The 18,822-nt window shown below is 38.0% G+C and overlaps 1 protein-coding gene across 1 annotated transcript in view; it reads left to right on the forward strand.

Annotated features, from left to right (window-relative positions):
• The first annotated feature begins 524 nt into the window (after positions 1-524).
• The window catches only part of RNF128 (ring finger protein 128), a 64,145-nt gene continuing 45,847 nt past the window's right edge, over positions 525-18,822 (forward strand). The window contains exon 1 of the mRNA XM_054576918.1: positions 525-1,245. Coding sequence (XP_054432893.1) covers positions 753-1,245 — 493 coding nt within the window. The 5' untranslated portion in view covers positions 525-752. The remainder of the gene's footprint in view (positions 1,246-18,822) is intronic.

Genomic DNA, 18,822 nt, shown 5'->3' on the forward strand with positions numbered 1-18,822 from the left:
GAAGGAAATACACAGGTATGACGCTTGTTTGGAGCAGGAAAGGAGAAAAGTTCATTTGAAAAAAAAAAAAGTAAAGCTCTCTTCCTGCGCTGCCCCTCCCCCCACCCAAAGACTCCGTACAGAGCCAGTTTCCAGCACCACCCACTTACTCAAATTCTTTTGACTACAGTTCAGACCCTCCGGATCTGTGATTTTTAGTCTTTCTCTTCCTGGCATCTTAAGCCTGAAATGACCTTTAGGCAAATGTTAAGATTAAAAAAAAAAAAGTGTTCTTGAAGTTCAAAACGAACTCCAATGTTACCAAAGAGCTTTTTTTTTTAATGTTCTGAGATTCTATAGTTCCTCACCTGTCCATTTTTTCCTAAAACCAAGCGACACACCTGGCCACAGCCTCAGATCCTACTCTTATGCATGTCCGTTCTGTTACCCTTTTAAGAGGCGGATCCCGCAGTGTCCTTTTCTCCCTCCCAGCCACCTCTACCCCCAGTCTGTTGGGCGGAGCTACATGCCAATGCCCCGGAGCCCCGCGCTGCCGCAGCTGCAGCGGAGAGTGCTGTAGCAGCAAAGAGCTGCATCTGCGGCAACGTCTGTACCGAAGCTACGTGCCTCTGGGCTCGAACCTAGCTCGCCGCGTGCGCCAATCTCTCCCCGTCCCCTCCCCACCTGGCACGCACCTGTTCAAGGCCAAGGTCTTGACGCGAGCCCGGAGGTCGCGTGTCAAGGGCCTAAGGGAACCGCAGAGCTTGCGCGCTATGGGGCCACCGCCCTGGGCTGGGGTCTCCTGTGGCGTTGACTGCGGCTCTTCACGATTGCTGACGTGGTGCTTCCTGCTGGCCCTGAGTCCTCGTGCCCCCGGCTCCCGAGGAGCCGAAGCTCTGTGGACAGCTTACCTCAACGTGTCCTGGCGGGCTCCGCACACCGGAGTGAACCGCACCGTGTGGGAGCTGAGCGAGGAGGGCGTGTACGGCCAGGATTCGCCTCTCCAGCCTGTGGCTGGGGTTTTGGTACCGCCCGATGGGCCGGGGGCGCTCAATGCCTGTAACCCGCACACGAATTTCACGGTGCCCACTGTCCCAGGGGACTGGGGAAGCACCGTGCAAGTCTCTTGGTTGGCTCTCATCCAGCGCGGAGGGGGCTGCACGTTCGCAGACAAGATCCATCTGGCTTACGAGAGAGGGGCGTCAGGAGCCGTCATCTTTAACTTCCCTGGGACCCGCAATGAGGTCATCCCAATGTCTCACCCGGGTGAGTGCGGCTACTAAATTGCGCCCTTCCAAACCTCTTCCAAGGCCGGTTTCTCTTATTTTCCTCAGTGCTCTCCTCCTTCTATTCCCTTGCTCCAAAAGAAAACGACTGCCCTTTCTGTCCCCACCAAGTAAGTGAAGCAGGGTCCTTTCCTCCCCGAGATTCACCCTGCGCTGGGGAGGTGGGGGGACGCGGAAAAATCCTTTAGAATATGCCTCTGTGGTAGAAAATGGTAAGACAGTGTGGAAGCTGGCAACTCGAGGAGTGTTGGGGCGCTTTGCCTCGCATTTTCCTGGTTTCACAAGGGTGCCTTGCATTTAATTTCTTGGTGGTGGGCACTGCCTTTGAAATGACTTGAAAGAAGACTGCAAGGAAATCCTTTCCTCACTCTTTTCTGTTTAACAACCCCAGGCCTACAGTAGATTTTCCTCTCTGCCTTCCCTGTCATTCTCTCTCTGTTTCCTAATATCAGGTACAAGACTGTGTTACTGTGCCCTGTTAACTTCACTGCAGTTTAGGTGGAAACTTTACTTAGGTCTTGGGCTCTTCTCCACCCAGGAATCTCAGGTCCCAAGTGAAAGTTGGTGTCAGTGCTTTCCTTTGCATTTGAAAAATCTGATTTAGTGTTATTGAATGACAAAAAAGCGGATTAATACTATTGGGAAAAAAAAAAAGAAGAGGTTTATGCATGAGTATAGCAAAGGCCTAGACTTTGAAAACAGTAGTCCAAATGGGTCTTAAACTTGTGGCGATGATGTGGGTTATTATTTTTCCCTCTGCAGTTATCTTTTCAGAAACCTTTCCCCTAACTGTGATTAGGTATACAGACTATATGTATAGTGATCCCAAGTTCCAAAGAACAAAGACAGAAATTTTGAATGAAAAGAAGGAGACAAAATATCAGTAGATTGCAGTTGTTGAGAGCTGGGCCTTAAGTTAGGTTGTGGAATTCTGGGTTCATTGTTTGCTAATCCTGTGACCTTGAGCAACTTATCTGAAGTCTTTAAGTCTGGGTTCCCTCATCAGTCAAATGGGAAAGAACTAAGAATTACTCGCATAGATTTGCATTGAAGATGAAATGAAATAATGTCTGTAAAGAATTTAACACATCCTTCTCAGTAAAATTTAGCTAATAGGATTAGCCATTTAGAAGTCACTGGAGAGATTAATCTACTTATTTAAGTACTTTAAAGGTTTTTTTTTTTTTTTTCCCTAAAGCAGTGTGTCTAACACTGCCTAGAGAACACTTAAATTGATTGCCTGGGTGGCACAATGGAAAGAAGACTGAACTGAAACTCAGGAGATGTTAGTCACTTCCTTGTCTCTACCAGCTTTATGACCTTGTACTAGTTACTCACTAGTCAAATGATAGAACAGAGGTAGGAGTTGAAGGCCAATTTGGCAGAATGCAGAGAGAAAAGAGAACTAGATGAACTCTAACATCCCTTCCAGCTCTAAAATGCTGTGATTCTTAGATTTTGTATTAATTAAAGGAGCAACTGTATCTCTGTTGGTTGTTAATTCATTGATTAGAATGAAATTACTTTTTCTAAAAAGTATTGGCTTTATTGGGGTTACATTGGTTAATAAAATTATATAGGCTTCAAGTGTACAATTCTATAATACATCATCTGTATATTGTAGTGTGTGTTCACCACCCCCAGTCAAGTCTCCTTCCGTCACCAGTTATCTCCGCTATACCCTCTCTTACTTCCTCCCAACTGTTCTTTCCCTCTGGTGTTCACCATACAGTTTGTTGTCTGTGTCTATGAAGGGTTTTTTGGTTGTTGTTGTTGTTGCTGCTTACTTCTTTTTTAAAGGCTAATAAAAATGAAGAATAAGGACTTGGTAAATTTTAAAGTCCTTACATTTGAATTGGATACCTAAGGGTTTGACTTTGTCTCCTCCAAATAAGACTCACTTGCATAAATGATTTGTAATTAAAGAATATTCTTTCATTAGAGAGTTTCAACTTAGACCGTTTTCATCCTACTTCTCTTAAGGATATAAGTTTAATATTTATCTGATAGTTTTAGAGGATAATAAAATTAATTTTTGTTGTGCTCCCACTATATGCTAGGCACTCTGCATACATCTTACTTAAACTTTATTGAAAGACAGACAGTATGGTGTGCTAGCAAAAGCATAAGCATTGTAGTCAATAATGGGAATCAAATTCTGTATTTACCATACAACAACTTTGTGTCCTTGGTCAGATTATTTAACTTTACCGAGTCCCTGTTTCCCCATCTGTAAGATGGAGATAATATTTGCTGTGATCATTAAGGATAACATTTAGAAACTATGTAGCAGATAATAAACACTCAGTTAAAATTAGTTATGCTTACTAAGCTTTCCTTAAAGATGCAATGTATTAAAAATTTACATGCTCAAAGAAATAAATTTAGTTTTGATAATAGGTCAATGCTAACAAGATGCAAAAATTTAACATACAAATATATGATTATGCAACTGTCATTCTGAAAACATGAATACACTAGGAATCTAATTATAGCTGTTTGCTTCAGGATCCTATATAGAAATAAAGCCCTAAATATTGATCACTTAATTAATCTACATTCAGAAAAGTATTCTGATACTTTAAAAATTTATTATTGTCTGAGATGATGACTATAGCAAAGTCTACCATCAAACTAACTAGCTAAAAAAGGTAGTTAGTTACTGAGGGAATCACATTTCTCCCTTGAACTCCTGGAGAAACTACTTTCAACATAGGGAGAATCACTCTGCATTTAATTCACATATGTTGTCGAACAATTTTTTTTTTTTTTTGGCAAAGCGCTGTTTTGTTTGTTTTGCTCATTCCTGAGATAAATCCTAGGGTTCATTGTAATCGCTGGTCAAAAACAACTTATCTTGGATCTTAGTGACAGAGAGGTAAGATTGAGGTTTAGGTGTTGATTATCTTTATATATTGCTATGAATTGCACAAGGAACACCAAATGTGGAAGAGTCAGTGCTGTCTTCTTTGTTCACAAAAATCTCTCTTTTCCCACTCCCCCAAGGGACTGTGCTTGAATTGTTTGGCTTTTGATTTTGTGCTGAGCATCTATTCTTACCTATTACAGTCCTGTGACCATGAAGACCCATTTGTTCCAAGTCAACAGAACTAATTGGTTTAGTTCCAGTTTAGAACTGTTGTAGAACAGTTGCTTTAAAACTGTTGTTTATCAGAGAGAAATTCCACTCTATAAGAGCAATTAATTAGTAAAAATGAGGTTGTTTTTTATGTACACCGACATTTTACAAAAGGTAGTTAGTTGAAGCCTTGCATCAACCCATGCAGTTTATTTTTGTATAGTATTATTTTACTTGCAATGTATCCAGAGAATTCTGTTTCACACAGATAATTGTAAATGATATATGTTTATTAACAGCTTGTTTTGCAATCACTGAATATTTTTCAGTCTAATTGATCCAGAAACCTGGATGAAATTAAGAGAGTGTTTTAGTTCAAAGTTTAATTACTATTCATATGTCTTAACTATGAAAATCAGATAAGAAGCATCCAAAACAGACTAAGCACTAAAGCCAAGTAAAATATAGGGTTGTCACAATGAGACAAGGTACACATGTGTTTGTTACTGTGCATCTAACCATTCTGCTTTCACCACACAGATGTGTCAGCGTCCTGCATGCTGTCTAACTGAGCATAGCCCATGGGTTCAAGTGATAAAGATGCTTTCTTGTAAAACTTTCCGTGAGTCAACATGTGCAGGCATGAATTTATTGAAAGATCTGTGCAGAGCTACAACTTTCATAATCCATAACACATTTATGAGAACTTGAAACATATTCAAAGGGATCACAGGAGAGGCATTATTGCTGAGGGCTATAAGAAAGTGAATGAACTAAGTAGTTTGTTAATGATTGGGTGGAAAAGTTATTTCTATACATTGTTGGAAGACAGTAGAGCATATTAAAAGGTTGGGCTCTGTCATTTATTATTCTTAAAATCTTGTTATTTTACTTCCTTAAGTCTCATTTTTTTCCTTTGTAAGATGGGCATAATAATAAACTTGCCTTTACGTTGCTGGGATTAAATAAGGTAATAGAGATAAAGTGTTTAAGATAGTGCCTATAATAGAGGAAACTACTATAATTTTTATTACAGTTAAGATAGTTAAATGTATTTAGAAAATGAAAATTGAATATTGTGTTTGTAGTACACAGTTTGAAAATAAATAGCCTAGAGTACTTCAAAGTCCACATTATCTGAAATCCTAAATTTAACTCTTTAGGAATAGGACAAATAGATTGCATTCCTTACAATAAATTGATTTTTTGACACACCTGTATTTGTCATTCTTTTCTCAGATAACTGCTTCTCCTTCAATCCGTTACCAATCTGTCTTCTATTCACAAAGGACTTTGAGAGAGTATTTTATTCTTATTTATCACCACCTAGTCCATTCTCAACAACTTGATATTTAGTTTTTATTTTGCTTTTTTCCCCCCTAGGATGTTGGCTTTGAAAATAATATTTTTTTAGTGGTGTGAGAGGTTCAAAAGAGGATGAGAAGAGATTGGGTGTGATGATTTACCAAAGTAAAGTACCATTCTTAAATCTGTTTCCAGATACATACATTTCAATATCTCTGCAGTACTGTATTAGATACTGTTGGCCACTCTTCCCAAACCCTCTCCCAAGCAGTCCCTTGCTTTTCTTACCTCTGTTCTGTTCACTTTTCATTATTTTATTAATTAGTTCATTCATCTAACACATCTTCCTTGCATTCAAACCTAGGCCCTCAACATTCCCCCTCCAATAAATAACTGCCACAGGCAGTTGATTTTATCACTTTAAATCTTCTAACAGATGTTCGCTCCTCCCTTGCACCTGTTATTACCCTACTTTCAGTTTGTATGTCTTCTTGTAGGAACAAATGTTTAGCCTCCTAATTGGTCTCTCTGCCTCCAGTGGTTACTTTCCTCTAGTTCTTCCACAGTACCACTGGAACACAGCTCTCATCACATATATGCCATTGCTCAAAAGCCCATTACTTATAAATTTTAGACTAAATTTCCCAAAAGACTCTTAATCTAGTCTGAACCTACTTTTAAAGCTCTATATGCCTCTTCTCTTATGTTGATCTGTAAACATTCTCTCTCCTTTCCCATTATCATTCCTTTGCCTATACTTCTGCTTTTGCCTATATACCCTTTTCTTCCCAGCTCTGCTGGTCAAAACTTACCTATCCTTCAAAACCTAACACAAATTCCTTCTTTTCTTTGAGGTATTTCTCAATTCCTTCTTTTCCCCTTCCTACCACAGACCATACAAAAAAAATAATCCTTTTTCTTTGCTCCCTTAGCATTCCATCTCTTACAGTACTTTCTGCATTTTGATGGTAGTTATTTGTTTATATATTTTATATTACTACTAGATAATAATCATTTTAATGTTTTATTAATTTTCATGTTCCCCACTGGAAACTTTGTTCTGTATGTGCTCTGGAAATGCTTGTGGACCTGCCTTAAATACCCAAGAATGCCAGAGGGTCGTAAGATTCACTAGAAAAATATCTAATAGAAGGGGATTAAAATTCAATTCATTGAGAATTTATCAAGGGTCTACAGTATGCTAGGCACTGTGCTTCTTGCATGGATATACAAAATAATTAAGGTAAAGTAGGAGAAATAAGAGTGTACAAATACTTCAAGGTTGCAATTTACCTGTTTTTTATGGCGATCACCATCATGGGCCAGTTTATGGGTTTCTAATGGCAAAATGACCTAGGTACAAAGAAATAGTGACAATGAGTTTTTATATTGAACTTTTCCTGTTCTGTTTTTGAATATTTTAAAAACTTGGTTTATACCAGCATGCAATTTATGTCTCAGTTAAAATGCTTCCACTGAAAATGTTGGTGAATATTGGATTCCATAACATAAAAACCTTAAAAAAAAGAAAGAGCCCTGGCTAGTGTGGCCCAGTGGATTGACTGCTGGCCTGTGAAGCAAGGGGTCACTGGTTCGATTCCCAGTCAGAGCACATGCCTGGGTTGCAGGCCAGGCCCCCAGTGGGGGGTATGCGAGAGGCAACCACACATTGATGTTTCTCTCCCTCTCTTTCTCATTCCCTTCTCCTCTAAAAAAAACTTTAAAAAATAAAAATAAAAAAAATTTAAGAAAAGGAAACATAGCTTTGTCAGTAAATTCTTTTTCTAAGCACATAAAAAATTTTCCTCCCCGGTCCATGGAAGATATCTGTTATACGGAATGCTATATTTAATCTCTGTTCCCAGGCTTATGGAGGAAATAGAGGAAAGCACCAAAGAAATTTTCTAAGTTATTTTTTATTATAAAATTAAGTATGCATTTTACAGTAAACCAAGAAAATACAAGAAAAGGTTTAAAAATGAAAATAAAAACATTTCATAATATTGCATAATTCCACAGAGGTAGTACCATTAATATTCCTTCCTGTCTCTTTTTCCATGTATAAGTATATATTTTGACCCTACTTTTATCATAATTATTTTTTCATGAGCACTAATGTAGTATTAAAAGTATATGCAGTTAAAATGAAAACATAAAAATGCATAGACATAATCATTTTAGAATTTGGGATTGATTTTGTTGTCATTTTCTTCTTTTGTTCCACATATATATTATTTAAATAATTATAGAATGTATATACAGTTTTGTATTGTGCTTGTTATTGTAAGCATTTCCCTATATAATTAAAATAGAAGGAGGGTTATCTTATAAGTTGAAGGTGGTGGTCTTTGGGGACAGATTGTCTGTTTTCTTCCATCATGTAAGAGAAATGAAGTGCAAAAATGTTGACTGGTAGCGGTGTGAATTGGAATATTTAAAACAAAAATATGCATCACAGAGCTTTATATAAAATTATACTTGCTAACCATAAATTTGATCTGGTCTAACCCAAGGCCCCTATTGTGGCCTTGGTCTTTGAAAGGTTTGATCACCATTTGTACTTTAGTTCCTTTTTCCCCATAAAATCCTATAAGCGATATCTTTGTCACAAATGAGGTTTGCACTCAATTTATGTGTTCCTTCGTTAAGTAACACCTCATTGACTAAAATGACTTTTCTTTTTCATGATGGCCACCGAACTGTAAACTATTGTTGGGGGTCTTCCCTAAAGTTTAACTTGATAGGGTACCACAGGTATTGCTTAGGGATACATACGTTTTTGTACATGTAAACTTAATTGAAGCATAAATACATACCAAGGAAGTACAGAAATCATTAGTGTATAGCTCAGTGAATTTTTACAAAGTGAACACACCCATTTAGCCATCACCTAGATGAAGAAACAGAACAGTAATAGAACCCCACAAGACTACCTCACATCCCAAGATGAAGAATTTTTGAAGCAGCCCAATTGTAAACTTTTCCCCTTGAGGGAATGATGTCTTATAGCATGTAGTAGGAGCCTAGTCACCCACAGAAACAGTCTCCTTCACTACATTGAAGCTAGTTAACTATAGTGATGCTCAGTTATATACTGCAGGGAATTATTTTCAACCATAGAGTATATGCACTTTTGATGAGGTTAATAAGCCAGTTCAAAGTTGTCATATTTTGATGTTAACACCCACTTTGGAGCCCCTTGAGCAAAGCAAAGCACAGAGACTGTTGTTATTTCATTTTCTGTTCTATCTATATCTTTATTGGTACTATGTATACCTTTCTATATATGGTGGTATATAGTTTGTTACTGCTTGAATTTATTCATAGACTTGTTAAAATATTGATTTCTTTCAAAAAGAAAGCTTGCTGATTCATGCCTGATTTGATGGAGGCTATTAGGTTCACAGCCTCCTCGAGATTTACTTGGTTTTAATGCTTGAATGCTCAAGTTAGATATGAATCAGTGGTTTTCAAAACCCTATCTAACCTTATTTATTTTTACCTTTTTTGAAAGATGATGGCACTAGAACTCACTTGTTGATGTGTGTATATGTTTATTTCAAGATATTAATCATTATTATTATAAATAAAATGTTGAAGTAGCTCAGTTAAATGCTGCCTTAAACTAAAAAGTCTCAAATTTTAAAAAGAAAATACGCCAAAATGTTACCCTTGGCTATGTCTGGTTGGTGGAAACATGGGTGATAATTTTTCTGTATTTCCTAAACTTTCTATAATGAATATCCTTTATACTTATAATCAGAAAAATAAGTTATTTATAAAAACAAAATACTCCTATAGTGTTGATAAATATGAAAGAAAGCAATATTAATGTGACTATAACAACTATGGGAACAAAGTATATCTGATAAGAGAAATAATTTGCAGATTACTCTGAGAATTTAAGAATTGGTTTGGCCTTTTGAATATATCTAACCAATATGATTCTAGCATGGCCCTTTTCTTATTAACACTAGCTTTAAAAAAAATTAATTTTTTTAACTTTTCAAATACATTTGTCTCCATTTGTCTGCTACCACTTTCCCCTGCCGCAGCCACACCCACCACACTCCCTCAAACCTTCCCAACCTTGGCTTTTGTCCTTCATACCTGTTCCTTGATCTGACCCTCCCCCTTCCCTTCCCTACTACCACCCGCCCTCCCTTCCACCTGTCCCTGTTGGTTTCTTCTTTCTTTCAACATTGCTGATCATATTTTACTTGCCTGCTTGCTTTGCTTATTCGGTTCTACTTATACATGAGATCATACAGTATTTGTCTTCCACCCTCTGGCTTATTTCACTTAGCATAATGCTCTCGAGTTCCATCCATGCTGATACGAAGGGTAGGGAAGGGTAGGAGTTCCTTCCTTCTTTCTGCTGTATAGTACTTCATTGTGTAAGTGTGCCATAGTTTTTTGTTCCACTCATTTGCTGATGGGCACTTAGGTAGATTCCAGCACTTGGGTATTGTCAATTGTGCTGCTATGAACATTGGGGTGCATATGTTCTTTTGAACTGGTGTTTTAGGATTCTTAGGATATAATCACAGCAGTGGTTATAATCCCAGCAGTGACCTCATTGCTGGGTCAAAAGGCAGTTCCATTTTTAGCTTTTCGAGGAAATTCCACACTGTTTTCCACAGTTGCTGCACCAGTCTGCATTCCCACCAACAGTGCACTAGGGTTCCCTTTTCTCCACAGCCTCACCAGCACACGTTGTTTGTTGATTTCTTTATGATGACCATTGTGACAGGTGTGAAGTGGTATCTCATTGTGGTTTTAATTTTCAATACTCTGATGGCCGGTGATGACAAGGATAGTTTCCTATGTCTCTGGGCCCTATGTATGTTCTCCTTGGAGAAGTGTCTCTTCACGGTTTTGTCCCATTTTTTAATTCAATTGTTTGTCTTCCCGGAGTGGAGTCATGTGACTTCTTTATATATTTTGGAGTCATACCACTGTCTGACGTAGCATTGGCAAATATATTTTCCCATATGGTTGGTTCCCTTTTCATTTTGCTGATGTTTTCTTTAGCCGTGCAGAAGCTACCTGTTTGGATGAAGTCCCATTTTTTTTATTCTTTCTATTATGTCCCTTGCTCTAGGGGACATATAGGTGAAAATGTTGCTGCATGGGATATCTGAGAGTCTCCTGCCTATATTCGCCTCTAGGGCTGTTATGGAGTCGCGACTTACATTTAAGTATTTTCCATCTTGAGTTTGTTATTTTTTTTTTTACTTTTTAAAAATTTACACATCATGTTTATTCTATTACAGTTGTCTCAGTTTTTACACATTTACCCCCGTCTACCCATCCCACCCCCTCCCCCCACTCCCACAGTCAATTCCCACTCTGTTGTCCATGTATAAGGGTCGTTCATACATGTTCTTTATCTAGTCCCTACCCCTTCTTTCCACCATTGTCCTCTTTCCCCACCCCCTCTGGTCACTTCCAGTCTACTCCATGTTTCCGTGCCTTTGGTTTATTTTGTTCATTAGTTTATTTTCTTGAACAGAGTCCACTTATAGGGGAGATCATATAGTATTTGTCTTTTATCAACTGGCTTATTTCGCTTAGCTTAATATTCTCCAGTTCCATTCAAGTTGTTGCAAAAGGTAGGAGTTCCATCTCTCCCTTTCTTTCTTTCTTAAATGCAGATTTATTTTATTTATTTTTTAAATGTCAAAGTTAATTATAAAATATTTTTAAAAATTTAAGTCCATTATAAAGTCTCATCAATTAAACCAACATGACACCAGCAAAGAAATAATCAAGTAGATCAATGAAATATAATGAGCATTCTAGAGACAAATGTATATATCTAACAATATAATATATGATTAAGTTGATATTTCAAATCAATGGATAAAATAAGGCTTATTAAACAAATAAGGTGCATGGACCACTATTTCTTGAAATAAAACAAATAGAGAGCCCTGTTTCACACACTATACAAGAAATATTCAGGTGAGTTAAAAATCAATTATGTAAAAACAAAGGAGTCTTAGAAGAAAATAAAACTAATATTTTTCATTACCTGAAGTAAAATATTCAAACCCAGACGTTACAAATATTGACAATATGACTATATTAAACATTTAACTATACAGTAATATACATACAAAAAAGTTAAAGGACAAGGAAAAGAATAGAGAGGTATTTGCAACAGATCTAAAACATGGTTAATAGGTTTGGCTTATTTTTTTTTTAAAGTTTTACAAACCCTTAATCAATAAATGGATAAAGAATACCAAAAAGTCATTTAAAGCTTTTAAAAAATAATAGAAATAGGAAAGAAATATACTAAAAACAGTTTAGTTTCAACAAATAGTAAAGGAACAATTAAAATAACATCATTGTCACAATCAGATTAATGAGTATTAAAAATATTGGTAATATAAGTATTGGCAACTGTGAAAGGAAATATTCATAGAAACTTTTTCTTCATCTTTTTTAATAAATTTATTTATTTTTCCAAACACATTTGTCTCCACCTTACCCCAACACTTTCCCCTGCCCCCTCCCCTGCCCCTTCCCTCAATCCTTCTGCACTTTGGTTTTGTCCATGAGTCCTTACTATATGTTCCTTGACTTGCCCCTTGCCTTCCTTTTCCTCCGCCCAACCCTCCCTCCTTCCCTCTTGTCTCTTTTGGTTTCTTTTTCTTTAAGTGTTGCTGGTCTTATTTTCCTTGCATCTTTGTTTTGTTGGTTACGTTCCCCTTATAGGTGAGATCTTAAAGCATTCCCTTTAGCATAGTTTACAGTGCTGGTTTGGTGGAGGTGTAGTCTTTTAGCCTAGTTTTGCTGGGAAACTCCTTATTTAGCCTTGCATTTTAATTGAGAGCCTTGCTGGGTACAGCAGTCTAGGTTGCAGACCTTTGCTTTTCATGACTTGGAATATTTCTTGGCATTCCCTTCTGGCTTGCAGAGTTTCTGTTGAGAAGTCAGCTGCTAGCCATATCAGGGCTCCCTTATATGTTACTACCTCTTTCTCCCTTGCTTGCTTTATGATTCTCTGTGTGTCTTTGATATTTGCCATTTTAATGATGACATGTCTCAGAGTGGGCCTTATTGGGGTCCTCCTGAATGGGACCCTCTGTGCTTCTGGGACTTGTGTGATGTTTTCTCTCCTCCAATTAGGGAAGTTTTCCATCATTACTTTTCAAACACGTTCTGTATCCCTTCCTCATCCTCTTCTTCTGGTATCCCTATTATATAGTTATTATTATGTTTCAGTTGTCCTACATTTCCCACAATGCCTCTTCATTCTTTTTGAGTCTTTTTTTATTTTCTTGCTCTTTCCAGGAGCTTTTTTCTACCTTGTCCTCCAGCTCACTGATTCAGTCCTCAGCTTCATCTAGCCTGCTTTGGATTCCCTCTACTGTGTTCTTCAATTCAGAAATTGAATTTTTCATTTCCTCTTGTCTCTTATTGATAGTTTCTATGTCCTTTATAACGCTGCTATAGTTTGCAGTAAGTTTCTCATAGTTTCCCTGTAGTCTTTGGTAATTCTGTCTGAGCTCACTGAGCTCATTGAGCTTCCTTAGAACCGTTGCTTGGAAGTCAATATCTGATAGTTTACTTGCCTCTATTTCATTTAGTTTTCTTTCTGTGGATTCCTCCTTTCTCTTCGAGTGGGGCATATCTCTTTGTCTTGCCATTATTTGTGAGACTCTTCTCTTTTGCTTCTGCTTTTTAAGTTGATCTGTCTTGATCTTCTGACTTTGTGATGTGAACTTCTGTGGTTGGAGACCGCTGTTTTCACTGTCTAGATCTGCCTCTGATGATGTCAGATGTTGACCCTGTCCGAACTTGGGCAGTCTGTTTGAGAATTCCAGTAATCTACTGTTTGTAGTTTTCTCCTTCAGCTGTTACTCTATTTACTCTGCACTCAGCAGGCCACCTTATGGAGCTTAGGACAGGGCAGAATCACTCCTGGGGGTGAAATTATTGGGTCCACTCATGCTGCTGCCGTATGGGGCAGGAGTCCGCACTGCGATCCCACCAGCTACTCTGTCCGTTCTCTCCCCAAAGCTTCTGTCCCCAGTCTGTCCTCAAGTGTCGCCAGACGTCTCTGAGCCTTTAGCCAGGAATCTACTGTCTGTGTCTGCCACTCTGCACTCAGCAGGCAGCTTAGACAGCACAGGGTATGGTGGAATCCCACCTGAGGATGGAGCTGTTGGCTCCTTTGACGCTGGTGCCTCGCAGAGGGAGTGGTCTCCACCTGAGCAAGATGGTTGCTGCTGCATGGGGGATGAATCAGCACCAGGATCCTACCGGCTATTCTCTCAGTTCTCTCCCCAAAGACTCCTTCCCCAGTCTCTCCTCAGGCGTCACTTGCCCACTCTGCCCCTGCCTTTGCCAGAGGCCAGGGTAAATGGCGGCAAATAAAATTTTATGTGTTGGCCCTTTAAACAGTTCTTTGCATCTCCAGCCACCTGTCTCTGGCAGAGAGAGACCCTGCCACTTTTCGCAGCTGGCTGTTTTCTGTGTATCTTTTGGGATCTGGTGATGTGGGCTAGAGATCTCTGCTTTTGGTTTAGTCCCCACTCTTCTGAGGGTGATCCCACTGGACGTTTCAATATCCTTCTGGTGCTGCTGCCCGTTGGCTCCCTGCCCACCTTCTCAGGTGTGTACCACAGTCCTTACCAGTTAGATTGCACTAAAGCTGATTCTTCTGTCTCCGAGGTTACCAGGCTCCTCTCTCGCTCTTGTTCAGCTGTTTGTTCCAGGTGATTTCTCCCCATTTAGTTATAATTTCAGGTTGGTCCAGGGAGGAAGTCAGTGTAACTTCCACTCAATCCTCCGATATCTTCATTCTCTCCATCTTGAGTTTATTTTTGTGTATGGTGTCAGTTGGTGGTCAAATTTGAATTTTTTCCATGTAGCTGTCCAGCTCTCCCAACACCATTTGTTAAAGAGGCTACTTTTTAGTCCATATTATGGTTCTGCATCCTTTGCCAAATATTAATTCACCATAGAGACATGGCTTTATTTCTGAGCTCTCTATTGTGTTCCATTGATCTATGTGTCTGTTTCTATGCCAGGGCCAGAGAGTTTTGATTACAGTGACCTTGTAATATAGTTTAATGTCAGGGACTGTGATACCTCCTACTTTCTTTTTCTTTCTCAAAATTGCCATGGTTCTTCAAGGTCATTTATGGTTCCATATAAATTTTTCAAATATTTGCTGTATGTCTGTAAAATACATCATTGGCATTTTAATAGGGATTGCATTGAATCTATAAATTGCTTTGGGTAGTATGCACATTTTGATAGTGTTAATTCTTCCAGTCCAGGAACATGGTATATGTTTCCATTTTGTTGTGTCTTCCTTAATTTCTTTCTTAAGTGTCATATAGTTTTCTGCATACAGGTCTTTTACCTCCTTGGGGAAGTTTATTCCCAGGTTCTTAATTTTTTTTGTGGCTATAGCTAAGGGATTTTCCCCTGATTTCTGATTCTGATATTTCCCTTTTGCCATACAAAAAAGACTTCAATGTTTTAATATTTACTTTGTACCCTGCGGTTTTACCAAATTCACATATTAGATCAAGTAGGTTTTTGGTGGAGTCTATGGGGTTTTTCATGTACACTATCACATCATGTGCAAATAATGATAGTTGTACTACCTCCTATTAAATTTGGATTCCTTTTCTTTCTTTTTCTTGTCTGAACACTGTAGATAGGACTTCCAATACTATGTTGAATAGAAGTGGTGAAAGCAAACATCCTCGTCTTGTTCCTGATCTTAGTGGGAAAGATTTTTGTTTTGCCAGTTGAGTATGAGGTTGGTTTAATTTTTTTTCAAATATGCCCTTTATTATATTGAGATATGCCCACTTTATTCCCATTTCCTGAGTGTTTTTATCATAAATGGATGCTGTGCATTATCAGATCCTTTTTCCCCATTTATTGATATGATCATGTGGTTTTTGTCTTTCTTTTTGTTTATGAGATGTATTATGGTTATTGATTTGGAAATATTGAACCATCCTTGTATCCCTGGAATGAATCCCAATTGATCAATGTGGATGATCTTCTTAATGTATTGCTGGATGTGGTTTGAAATATTTTGTTTAGTATTTTAGTGTCTATGTTCATCAGAGATATTGGACTGTACTTTTGTTTCTTGGTTGTGCTTTTATCTGGGTTTGGAATTAGGATCATGCTAGCCTGATAAAAACAGTTTGGGAGTCTTCTCTCTTCTTGCATTTCTTGGAATAGTCTGAGAAGGACAGGAGTTAGCTGTTCCTTAAATGTTTTGTAAGGTTCTCTTGTGAAACTGTCCAGTCCAGGGCTTCTTTGTGTTGGGAGTTTTTTGATTACTCCTTTAATTTCCCAGCTATTATTAGTTTTTTCAGGCTTTGTGCTACTTCTTCATTCAGTGTTGGAAGCTTATATTTTTCTAGAAATTTGTCCATTTCATCAATGTTTTCATATTTCTTGTCATATAATTGTTCATACTAATTTCTTACAGTCCTTTCTATTTCTGTGGTATCAGTTGTTATTTCTCCTCTTCTATTTCTGATATTATTTATTTGGGTCTTCTCCCTTTTTTTCTTGATGAGTCTGCTTAAAGGCTTGTCAATTTTGTTTATCTTTTCAAAGAACCAGCTCCTGGATTGGTTGATCCTTTGAATTGTTCTTTTCATCTCTATGCCATTCAATTCTCCTCTGATATTGATTATTTCCTTTCTTCTACTCCCTCTGGGCTTTGTTTGTTGTTGTTTTCCCAGTTCTTGTAGCTGGAGCGTGAGGTCATTTATTTGAAATGTTCTATCCTTTTTAGGTAGGTCTGTGTTGGTATGAACTTTCCTCTCAGGACTGCCTTAGCTGTGTCCCATAGGGTTTGACTGTTGTGTGTTCATTTTCCTTTATTCCCAGAAACTTTTTGATTTCTTCTTTTATCTCATTATTGACCCATTCAGTGTTTAATAGTGTACTATTCAGTCTCCATGACATTGAATGTTTTTGAGTTTTTTCCTTTAGGTTGGTTTTTAGTTTCAACCGAAGTGGTTCGGTCTGAGAAACTGCTTGTTATTATTTCAGCGTTCCAGAATTTGTTGAGTCTTGTTTCATGTCCTATCATGTTGTCTATCATTCAAAATGTTCTGTGTGCATTTCAAAAGAGTGTGTATTTTGCTTACTTGTGATTAAAGGTTCTATATATGACAGTTAAGTCCATTAAATCTAATGCGTCGTTTAGTTCCATAATATCCTTGTGGATGTTTTGTTTGGAAGTTCTATCCATTTCTGACAGTGGACTCTTAAAATCCCCTGATATCAATGCCTTACACTGTATATCTTTCTTGAAGTCCTCCAAGATTTTCCTTATATATTTTGGTGCTCCTATGTCGGGTGCATGTAGGTTTACAATGTTTATGTCTTTATGATGAATTCTTCCTTTGACTTATGAAGTGTCCTTTTGGGTCTCTTTTTATGGCCTTTGTTTTGAAATCTGTTTTGTCTGATATAAGATTTCCTACCCATGCTTTTCTTCCCTGTGCATTTGCATGGAATATTTTTTTCCATACCTTTAATTTCAGACTGCGTAGGTCGTTTGTTCTGTGTTGGGCCTCTTGTAGGCAGCATATCTGTGAGCTATGTTTTCTTATCCATTCTGCTAACCTGTGTCTTTAGATTGGGGCATTTAATCCACTTACATTTAAAGTTATTATTGATATGTACTTATTCGTTCTTTGTACTTGTGTTCCCCTCTTTCTCTCGCTTTTTCATCTTCCTAAAGAAGTCCCTTCTGCACATCTTGTAGTGCAGGTTTCGTGGTGGTGTATTCTTTTAGCCTTCTCTTGTCTGGGAAACTCCTTATTTCGCATTCCATTTTAATTGACAGCCTTGCTGGGTAGAGTAGTCTTGGCTGCAGGCCCTTGCTTTTCATTACTTGGAATATTTGTTGCCATTCCCTTCTGGCTTGTAGTGTTTCTGTTGAAAAGTCAGCTGCTAATTGTATCGGGGATCCCTTGTATGTTGCGAGGTGTTTCTCCCTTCGTGTATTTATGATTCTCTCTCTGTCTTCGATATTTGCTGGTTTTATGATGATGTGTCTTGGAGTTGGCATCATTGGGTTCCTCTTAAATGGGACCCTCTGTGCTTCCTGGAGTTGTATGATTTTTTCTCTCCCCATTTAGGGAAGTTTTCCATCATTACTTTTTTACACAGGTTCTATATCCCTTGTTCCTCTTCTTCGCCTTCTGGTATCCCTATTATATGGATATTATTACATTTGAAGTTGGCCTGCATTTCTCTCAACACCTCATTATTCCTTTTGAGTCGTTTTTCATTTTTTTGCTCTTTCTAGGTACTTTTTTTACTTTGTCCTTCAACTTAGTGATTTGATCCTCTGCTTCATCCAGCCAGCGTTTCATTCCTTCTACTGTGTTCTACACCTCCACCAAACCAGCAGTACAATATATGCTAAAAGGACTGGTTTAAGAAGATGAAGAAAAAGACTGAGAAAGAGAAAAACACAGATACAAAGAAAAAAACGAGTAAGTTTCTATCAATAAAAACTCTCTATGTAAATGGACTAAATGCCCCAATCAAAAGATACAGGATAGCTGAATGGATAAGAAAACATGACCCTCACATATACTGCCTATAAGAGACCCACCACAGAACAAAAGACCTACACAGGTTGAAAGTAAAGGAATAGAAAAAATATTCCAAGCAAATGGGCAAGAAAGAAAGCAAAGGTAGGAATACTTATATCAGACAAAACAGATTTCAAAACAAAGTCCATAAAAGATACCCAGAGGGACACTTTATAATACTGAAAGGAAAAATCCATCATGAAGACATAAACATTGTGAACTTAATAGGCCCTCAGCCTAGGAGCACCCAAATACATAAGGAAATTCTTGGAGGACTTCAAAAAAGATATAGACAGCAACTCACTGATAGTGGGGATTATAACACCCCACTGTCAAAAATGGGCATATATCCGAAACAAAACTTCAACAAGATATTGTGTAGCTGGATGATGCATTAAATCAAATGGCCTTAACTGACATATATAGAACCTTACATCCCAAAGAAGCAAAATGCACATTCTTTTCAAATGCGCATGGAACTTTTTCAAAGATAGACCACATGATAGGACACAAAGCAAGCCTCAGCAAATTCAGGAAAACTGAAATAATACCAAGCATTTTC

This window comes from Pteronotus mesoamericanus, unplaced genomic scaffold (genome assembly GCF_021234165.1).
Source record: "Pteronotus mesoamericanus isolate MK-2021 breed Mesoamerican mustached bat unplaced genomic scaffold, CSHL_Meso_final contig_37, whole genome shotgun sequence".
NCBI lineage: Eukaryota > Metazoa > Chordata > Mammalia > Chiroptera > Mormoopidae > Pteronotus > Pteronotus mesoamericanus.